The 10,549-nt window shown below is 35.0% G+C and overlaps 1 protein-coding gene across 1 annotated transcript in view; it reads left to right on the plus strand.

Annotated features, from left to right (window-relative positions):
- PCMTD1 (protein-L-isoaspartate (D-aspartate) O-methyltransferase domain containing 1) overlaps positions 1-10,091 on the plus strand; it is a 49,270-nt gene extending 39,179 nt beyond the window's left edge. The window contains exons 5-6 of the mRNA XM_080647246.1: positions 1,394-1,517; positions 7,041-10,091. Of these exons, the coding sequence (XP_080503372.1) occupies positions 1,394-1,517; positions 7,041-7,405 (489 nt within the window). The 3' untranslated portion in view covers positions 7,406-10,091. The remainder of the gene's footprint in view (positions 1-1,393; positions 1,518-7,040) is intronic.
- Positions 10,092-10,549: the final 458 nt, after the last annotated feature.

Raw genomic sequence — 10,549 nt, forward strand, 5'->3', positions numbered from 1 at the left:
TGTGGGTAAGGGGATACTGCTGCACTTGCCAAGCTGCTCCCTCCTTCATTTTTCTGACCTAGAGGTGTTCACTTGAATGTGATGCTCTCTACTAGCTGTTCAGTTTTTAACATTTTAAAATTCCTTTAACATCTAAAGAAAGAAATCCTATTTGGGGTTTGTTTGGACTGCTTAACTCCATTAAAGAAACAAGTAAATTTTTAAATCTTCATTTAGTACTTCATAGACTCATTTGAAAATATTTTTCAGCTATTTGCCTGCCTGTGGTTTGTAATTATTAGGTATAACAAATGTATGAAATACTAATTTGTTCAGAAAATGTGTGGATCTTTCAAAAGCAAATTACTTAAAAAATTTATAACAATGCATTTCAAAAGGTATCTTTAATATTCATAATAACCGGAATCTGAGATGTTTAAAACACCGTGTGATTTGTATGGTAGAAGATAGATTGTCTAAGATGACTGAGACCTGGCATGATGTTCTGGAGTTTGTGTATCTTGGGAGTCCCTTAACATCACAACATATTATTTGCATCTCAGTGGAGTTCACCATTATTAGGCACTGTGCAAATTGTTTGTTGGCTATTAAAAAGACATAATACAAAAACATTCATTGAAAAATGTTCTTGGAAAAATGTTACTTGAATGTTTCTAGAGTTGAGACCCCCAGATGAACAATCTTTTTCTGTTTTCCTTTACAGTTACAAATTCGGACATTTAAAATATGGCTTCCCATTGGTGTTTTGTTAAATATTTATTATATACTATTATACTGATGTAAAACATACTAATGATTTTTATCATATAAATTGAAGATACTAGCTTGATCAAGCTATGTCCTGGGCTAATCTTTTTTTTCCCAAGGACTGATGATGGGTGTTTACTGAGTAGGTATAACTTCTAAATCCTTTATGAATAATTACATTTATTAGTGAAATATCAAATTGAGATTAGAATTAGAATATATATTTTATTACCATTATGGAAGATCATGAAGTTGACTCATTGGTATAGTAGTCAAAACATGTTTTTTTAAATATAATGCTTTATTTAGCTAAACGTATGTGAGACATATTTTGAGAACCAATGGCAGGTACGGATTGGAATTACACCGCTAGAAGCCATCAGACCCCAGATGTAACATGCAGTGACACTTAGCCATATTGGGATATTCCATTTGCATTGAAATGCCTGTCTTCAACAGACAACATTTATGATTCCTTCTTTATTCTTTCATAGTAAATATTTAAGTAAAAGTAATTTGGTTGCATTCATATATAGGTGATTATATAGCAATGATTGGCAGTTGTTTTGTTAAAACAGAATTGTGACTGTAAGGAAATCACATTTCCAGAATTAAGCTATTCTATTTCTTTTCCCCCTCTAAATAGTTAACTCAGATTATGCGAACTGGACAAAATACTTGGGAAAGTAAACGTATTCTTGCTGTTTCATTTGCTCCACTTGTGCAGCCAAGTAAGAATGATAATGGCAAACCAGATTCTGTGGGACTCCGTAAGTAACTGGTCCTTTGCAACTGAACTGTGACTTCAACTCCGAGGCTTGGGATTTAATGGACTCTCTAATTATGAAGAATTAAGTAGATATGCAGTAATATATTCATTGGATTTATTCACTTTTCTGTTTAATAAAGCCCTATCTTGCACCAGACACTATTAGCTGCCTTCGTGGAAACATGAAAAGAAGGGGCAAGTGAAACAAAAATGAATTTATTAATTATAGTTGTGAGATTATTATAATTTATTAACTTGGTGGCATTTTCCATACAGAGGGACAGCAACCACAAAAGCCTTTATTTAGGCTGAAAAGAGCTTGGTCATTCCAAGACCAGAAATAAGTTTTAGGGTATTTGAAGCTCACTGGCTATGCTGTAGAGCAGTGGTTCTCAACCTTCCTAACACCGCGACCCTTTAATACAGTTCCTCATGTTGTGGTGACCCCCAACCATAACATTATTTTCGTTGCTACTTCATCACTGTAACGTTGCTACTGTTATGAATTGTAATGTAAATATCTGTGTTTTCCGATGGTCTTAGGCGACACTGCTAGCGGTTCTCAACCTGTGGGTCGCGACAGATATTTACATTACGATTCATCACAGTAGCAAAATTACAGATATGAAGTAGCAACGAAAATAATTTTATGGCTGGGGGTCACCACAACATGAGGAACTGTATTAAAGGGTCGTGGCATTAGAAAGGTTGAGAACCACTGCTGTAGAGGATAGATTATATAAGACTTTCCTTATACTCAAGGAGAGAGGCAGTGTTGATGTGGATATAGGTGGTGGTTTGGAGACAGAAAAATAGTGGACTATATAGAAGATGGTGGTGGAGGAAAAAGAGCGATCTAAGTTTTACTTGAATAGCTAGGGAGGTGATGGTTCCATTTATTGGTGTTTGGAAGACTGGGGGTGGAATGGTTTGGAAATAGGTGTAGGAAGATCAGATATTTTATTTTGGCCATGTTTGTTTTCTATTAGCATTATAGATGTTAGGTAGTCAAGTGGTGTATACTTTCTACAAGAGGGAGGTATAGATTGAGAATCCTGAACGTGGAGGTGGCATTACGAGAATGGATGAGAGTTAGGGGAGAGTGGAGATACAGAGAAGAGGTGTTGGGAGAGAAAACGTTGGATGGTGTATTGGCAAAGGAAGGGCCCCTGGAAGACACAGTGATCTCAGTGTGCTGAAACCCAAGAAGGAAGAGATTTCCGAAAGGAGGGGATGAGCACTTTAGTGAGGTTACTGAGAACTTGGGAGAGAAGATGCACCATTAAGTGCAGTTCTTTAACATAAATGAACTTTACCATAGTAGACTTAATTGTTTTAATTTGATTTTTAAATGAATTTATTCCGTAGGAACCTGGCTTTATAGAGAGATTTGGTTTTCTTTTCAGTGTGTGTTTCCGTGGAAAAGGGAAGGGGAAGGATGAAACCACACATGGCCAGTTGCTTCTTACACACTCACCAGCTAGACAAGCCACTCCTCCTGCCCTGGGGGGAGTGAGTGTGGTGACATAGAGACTCGTGTCGCTCTGTGGTGCCACGCTCTCGGAGTGCCGGTCCTGGCGGTCTCTTCCCGGACAGGGCTTACTGGCATCTGCGCTAACAGGAGCTCTGCCATAGGGGATGCCTTGAACACTTGATGGAATCACAGGACTCATTCATTCTGCCACAATCCTCTTATTTTGATCTCATTTAGAAAGAAATTAGGTGCACTCGATTCTAAAAAATGTTCAACCTTTTATAATTCTGAAAGCACTATCAACTATTTTTTTAAATATACCCGTTAACATATATTCTTCTTAGAAAAAGGATTTGAGTCAAACTATACAGCACATTGCATTAAACTATTAAGGAAGGAAAATTTAAAAATAAGCATGACTAAAAATAAAAAAGGATTATCAAAAAGACTCATTGTATTAGAAATATGAAGTTACTCCACTGGGATGTTAAATTTAAACTTTCTTCTAGTCTAGAAAAAAAAAAAGAGATACATTTTGGATGTGCTTTGGGGCCAAAAGAAACTGACTTCTTGTATTGTCACTTGTATTCACATGTGCTAAACAAGTATTTCACTGAGGTCTACCTTTCTTGTTGCCTCCACACAAATACACGTGTATTTTGTATGTGTGTAAAGTATATGTATAATATATATACTGTAGTTTATAGTAGACTATACTATAATTGTTGAATACTTAAACTTCTTGCTAAAAGTAACAATAGTAACAAAGTAAAACTAAATGTCCCTCATGTTTTTCAAACATTAAGATTATAGTTCATTTATGACAGTTTTGTTTAACCTGTAATAGCTGGTTGCAGCTTCATAAAGAAAAGAAATGAAAAAAATTATCTCACACAATTCGGTTTTACAGTGGCCTAACCATAAGCATAATGTGCATCAGATATAACTATTTACAGAGATCCCTGTAGATTCCTGCAACAGCTATTTTTTACTTCGTAACGAACACTATTATAACCCTCCGCATCTCTCTTTTTATCTGACAGTTTTTCTAGTTTAGTTTCCTTTCGAAGAGTTTTGGTTGTAAATATGGTTTTATAGTAACATATTTTATAAATAGCATGGATGGTGATATGCTTTAAATGAGCGATTTCTGTTCTCCCTCAATTTTAAGGATGTCAACACAAATAGATGTAGGTAGTTAATAAGACTGTCATTGGTTGGATTGATTGACATTTGTAATTGTGAATGTAAAGTAGGAATTTGATGGAAGAGGATAAAATGGGGGAAGAGCCTAAATTTAAAAAAATATTCATCATACCTCTGAAATATTTGTGGGTAAAATGAACTGTCTAAATTTTTTATCAAAATAATCTGGGTTGGGGATGGGAAGAAGAAATGGAAATATTGATGAAGTAAGATTAGCTATAAGGGATAATTGTTGAAGTTGATTATTGAATATATGGGGTTCATTATACTATTGCCTCTTTTTATAATACTTGAAAGTCTAAAATAAAGAGAAAGATCCGGCTGGTATGGTTCAGTGGTTGACCTGTGAACCAGGAGGTCATGGTTTGATTCCAGATCACGGTTTGATGCCCGGGCTGTGGGTCGATCCCCAGTGTGGGGGGTGCAGGAGGCAGCTGATCAGTGATTCTCTCTCATGATTGATGTTTCTATCTCTCCTCCCTTCCTCTCTGAAATCAATAATATATATATATATATATATATATATATATACACATGTATATACATGTATATACATGTATATATATTTAAAAATAAATATACAGAAATAGTCATCAGCTACCAAGAGCAGCTTGCAAAAAATGAGTCAGAAATTATCAGTTTCCAAAAAAATTAAAAACTTTATATAGTAATGTTTGCAGAATAAAAAATTTGATAATTATTTGTCAAAGTTTAATAGGATATATGGAGAGTAAGAACAAGTTTTGCTTTTTATTTAACTAGATTTCTGTTCAGAGAACATTTCATTATTATAGGGAGTCAAGTTATGAAAGAATATTAGTACCAACAGGAAAACCTGAAAATATAAACATGCAGATCCTTTGCCAAATGTATTTTATAGCTCTGAAATTGCTCCTAAGAATAGTTACTAAAATGTAGTTATAACTGTTCCTCAGATTAATCACTGATTTTTATTCAACTTAAAGTCATTTTTTTTGTTTTGTTTTGTTACAAGACATTCTAAAAGTATGGATACACTGCTTAAAGTTCAGGGCAGGCACATTAGAAGTAAAGTTAAAAATGGTACACCAGCTAAAGGAAACCCTATTTTCTCTATATCCCCCCACCAACACTTCAGTGCTCCAGATGTGTGGAATTTTCCACACTGAGCAGTTCTCCAATTCTTTGTGAACACCAGCAGCGTGTCCGTATGCTCTAAATCTGTTCTGACAGTAACTAGTGTTAGCACAGACTGCACCAGTTAAGAGATTTGTCGCACAACACTTTCCTCTTGCTATAGCTTCAGACACCCGTTGCAAGTCCACGTTGTCATCTGTGTTTCTGACAGCCTGGCTGTAAATTGGAGGTTCCCATGACCCCTTCCTAGAGTTTGGTAATTTGTTAGAGTGGCTCACAGAAGCCAGGAAAGCAGTTTACTTACTAGACTACTGATTTACTATAAAAGGACCCAACTCAGGAACAGCCAGATGGAATCGACGCATAGGGCCAGGTATGTGAGAATGACATAGAGCTCCATGCCTTCTTAGGGTATGTCATCCCCCCAGCACCTCCGGGTTCATAGGCTCAGAAGCTTTCTAATCACCTGGTTGGATTCCCCTGGCAACTAGCCTGACATGCTTAGGGGTTTACCCAAAGGCACCTTATTAATGTAAACTCAAGTGGGACTTATTATGAACCACAGAAGATATTCCTTTCATCTTTATGATCTTATCATTTAGAAAATGTCAAGTGTTTTAGGAGCTCTGTGTCAGGAATGGGAAGCTAAATGTATATTTCTTATAAATTAAATATTACAAGGGATAAAAGAAACTTCATAAATCTTGGCACTGTACCACATGGAGCTATATGAAGTTCTGTAGGTTAAAAATGGTTTAAAGTAGTCGATTTTTGGGTTTGACCTAAATAAAATGCCTTTTTCAATCTTTGTTAACAAATTAAAATGTAAGTGCTGATTGCTAGTTTCTTATAAAATCTATATAGAGAATATCTTTTGGGAAACAAGTAGAGTGTACATGTATCTATTAGAGATAATTGTAATTATGGAGTGAAAGCTTCAATCTAAAATAAGATTTTATAGCAGTAAGGATTCATATTATTTGGTCCATTAAATCCTTATCTCTTAACTGGAAGCATTAGAAACAAGGGAGTATCAAAGAATAGGAAATGTTGGGGATTTTTGAATGGATAGGACTGAGAATTATTTCAGAGTTATTGTGTCATTCAGATCTTTGGGATGAAGTTTATGTGGATGATATTTTAGTACAGTCAAATCTCAGTTCAGATGTTGCCTTTGAGTTTTAAAATAGATTTATTTCAATATCAAAAAGTATAAAAATATATGTAGAGTGAAAATCTTTCTACTATTCTTGTCCCCCAACTAGTTAATTCTCATGTACTCTGTTTATAAGTTCCTATTTTTTCTTCCAAAGGATTTTTATGAATATACAGAGGGCCACACGTATAGCTACACATATAAAACTCTGCACTGTCCACTGTCCTCACCCAAGGATATGTTTTATTGAGTTTAAAGAGAGGAAGGGAGAGAGAGCAACATCGTTCGGTTGCCCGTTGCCTCCTGTACACGCCCTGACCAGGGATCGAACCCACAATTTTTTGATGTATGTGTGTGGAACGATCCTCCAACCAACTGAGCCACCCGCCCAGGGCTGTTCTCAGTTCTTAGAATGGTGCTTGGCAGTTGGTAACATCTGGAAATCTGTGTTAGTTGGAAGTCAGAGTTTTTATACTTACTGTTTCCTAACATTCACCAAGAAATACATTTTTTTTCTGTGAAGAAATGAATAATATATAATGCTCTCTTTTTGTGTGTGCTGTTTTTTATAGCCCCCTGTGCTGTCAGGAATCTGCAGGACTTGGCTCGTATTTATATTCGACGCACACTTAGAAATTTCATAAATGACGAGATGCAGGCCAAGGGGATTCCTCAGAGGGCTCCACCCAAAAGGAAAAGAAAGAGAGTTAAACAGAGAATTAACACTTACGTATTTGTGGGTAATCAGCTTATTCCTCAGCCTCTAGACAGCGAAGAGGATGAAAAAATGGAAGAAGATAAAGAAGAGGAAGAGAAAGATGACAGTGATGCCATGAAGCCGGAGGAGCCACCTCAGAATCTCCTGAGAGAGAAAATCATGAAGCTCCCCCTCCCTGAATCTTTAAAAGCTTACTTGACATATTTTAGAGAAAAATAACTTAAATCATGCAGAAAGAATGCCTACTGATAATTCCTTTAGTCTTGAAAATGTAGCATTTGTTAGAAGTTAAAGGAGAGAGAAATCTCTTCTATCAGCAAATTATAGTGGGAGTGGGGGGAGTATAACGTTTCAGTCTTACTAATGATGTATTCAGTGATTAAAAATAATCCCTTTTATAAAATATATTTTTCTTTAAATCTTGGAAAAAATGCTGTTTTAATTCAGTGACTTCAAGAGTGGAATACAACAATAGTCAAGACTTCGTGTACTGTAAATCTTTTTCTGATTCCCACAGATTTGTAGTAGTGAGGGGTGGACTTCATTTTATATAAGGTTAAATAATGGTTAAGCAAATACAACCTTATTTGAATTGCAGTTTGCCTTTCCTCTATGAAAACTCACATGCTTTGTAGACCCACTTACCTTCCTGTTTTTTGCAATCCCTATTGCTGAGTTACTGTAGATGCATTCTGGGCAATATATGAGTGCAATAACAATACAGACATTGAGTAATTTAGCTTTAAAAAAAGCTTCATGGAATTCAACAGCACTGCTACTTTTGCTTTTGAATCTATTGCCAAAAGACACGGGAAAATACCTGCTTCTCTCATAGAGATTTTAAGAGCATATATCAAGTGAACATTAAAGTAAAACGTATATGCTTAATACTCATAATTTGTATGGACCCTTTACATTTTCAGTATTTAAAAATGATGAGGTTATATTACTCTGGAGTTTTAGAAGATAGTGTATTTAGGATTGTTTTTTCTATAGTCCACTGTGTAAAGGATTTGGTTTTAAAAAATCCATTTTTCTGTATGACTGTTGACAGCACAGTGAGTGAATGAAAAGCATGAGTGATGGCACTTCTGGATCCTGCTCAGCGGCAGGGCCTGAGCAGAGTTGGTTATAGCAGGTGCACTTTAGCAAATGGAACTTCTAGTTCATCTGAGTACTTCTCTTTGGCTGAGCTAGTCTGCGTTTTGCTTTGAAATTCATTTTCGTAGTATAAGAAATATTCCCAGAAATTGTATATAGATGCCTTTCGCTTTGAAAATCTAGTTCCAAGTCATAGTGTAATCTTTGGGACCCACATTGTGCTCATTTAATTTCTTCCCATGTCTGTTATTTCTTTTGGTAAAATTATAATGATTTTCATTTTTTTGCTGAATGTCACATAATCTATCATTTGACTGTTAGTTATAGCTTTTCAGTGATAACACAAGTAGTAAATGCCATTTTTTAGTGTCTTTTCATCATACTGACTGAAATCAGTCATCCTCGTTAAGGTATTCAATATAGCCTATGTAGTCATTAGTGTCACAAGGATTATGTATTATTTAAAAGGGAAAGTCTGAGAGTATCACTTATTACCACCAGCATCACTGTTAAAATAGTTGATCAAATATGCTGAAGGAAACCCAGTCAGTGTACAGTGGAAGGATTATCACCTCTGCAAATAATCAATTAGTAATACGTAGACACTTTAAAAAAAAAATCTCAGTTCTGGAAATTCCACATGTCTAAAACCAAGTGTTTAAAATATTCTAAGCATAAACGATCCTAAATAAATGAGAACATTTTAGTTATATAATTTCATGGAAGGTGTTTGTTTTATACCAGTGACAGAGGCTAGGGGGTTGGGTGGGGTATCTCCATGAATTTTCTCAGATGATTACTAAACTGTTACTTTTAAATGCCTCATGCCATTTCTGTCAAGGAAATAGTTTTATACAATTGCCATCTATTTAATTCTGAATTAAATATTAGTTTTAGGAATTTAATCTTGAGTTCCTGGTACTCACGTAATTTTACCCAGCACCCCTCCACACACATTTGTTGTTTTCAGAGCTGATCCAGATAAGCAGACGTGATGATTTTCTTAAATGATGGTTTCGCTGTCAGGAGAGAGTTTTTATCTAGGCTGATTTTGAAGATTGGCTTTTTCATCACATTTTTTAGTCTGTTGACCTTGGCAAAGTGTACACCAGATTTTCATGATTTGCATATTTTTGTCATTGAAATGTATCCTTTTTGTTTTTAAATGCATTCATTTTACAGTTGTGACTTTATTATTGACTTTAAAGAAAGAAATAGAAATAAAAACTGATAATTCAACTGAAAGCCCTTTTATGCATTAATGGGAATATATTAGAGTGATTAACAATATGTTGGGTTTGTGTTTATTTTTCAATGCATTCATGTTTACTTGAATATAGGTGATTATGCTTTATAAGTGGAGAAGTAGCAAATAAAAGATGAAGTAAAGTTAATGGAAAATGATGAATATATCATGTGATTTTTATAGCCAGATAAAACAATAGAAATAACCTAACCCAGTAAATTATTTTGCAAGAGAGAGTAGGGGAGGTAGCATGATTTTCCTGAATTAGACAGCTAGTTGGAGATGGCTCAAAACAGCATCCAGCATCTGATAAATCCCAAGGAATTTGTCAATGGCACCATAACTACTAAGGAAATAATTTAAATCTGTACTGCTTATTGGTCTATATATTTGGTTCTAGTATTAATAAAGGAAAATGGCACATGTAGTGGTTAAAATTACAAAAATGTGTGTTGGTTTCTAGTTGTCTGCGGGCATAAAAGTGAAGCAAAACCTGTTAAATTGTGGGAAGACTTGGAAAATTATTTTAAATAAACAATTGCATATAATGAAACCATTTTTCAGTGGCCTGGCTTTTTTTCTTTAATTTAGGAAAACTCAATACCCCTATGGGTATATGCTGCCTTACAGTTACCGTGGTCTGTATTTGGACATCTAATATTCCTTTGGCTGTTGCCACCTCTGAAAAGTGTAGGGTTCTTGAAAAATTATTTTTGTAAAATATTTAGTAGCTATGAAGGATGTTTATAAAATGTGCGAAGTACAAGGAATAATTCAGTGTACATGTAAATACGGCAAGTCCTCACTTAATGTTATTGATAGGTTCTTGGAAACTGATCTCAAGGTAAGCAGTGTAAAACGGGACCAATTTCATCCTAGGCTAATTGATAAAAATTAAGTTTCTACCTGCTATTGTTGATCACAAAAACATCACTAAACTTCTAAATAGACCTCAAATCACATCTATTGTTAAACATGGAGATAAACGTGAGTTATACATCCATTTAGGAAAGATG

The sequence above is a fragment of the Plecotus auritus genome (assembly GCF_963455305.1).
Source record: "Plecotus auritus genome assembly, chromosome: 11".
Lineage (NCBI taxonomy): Eukaryota > Metazoa > Chordata > Mammalia > Chiroptera > Vespertilionidae > Plecotus > Plecotus auritus.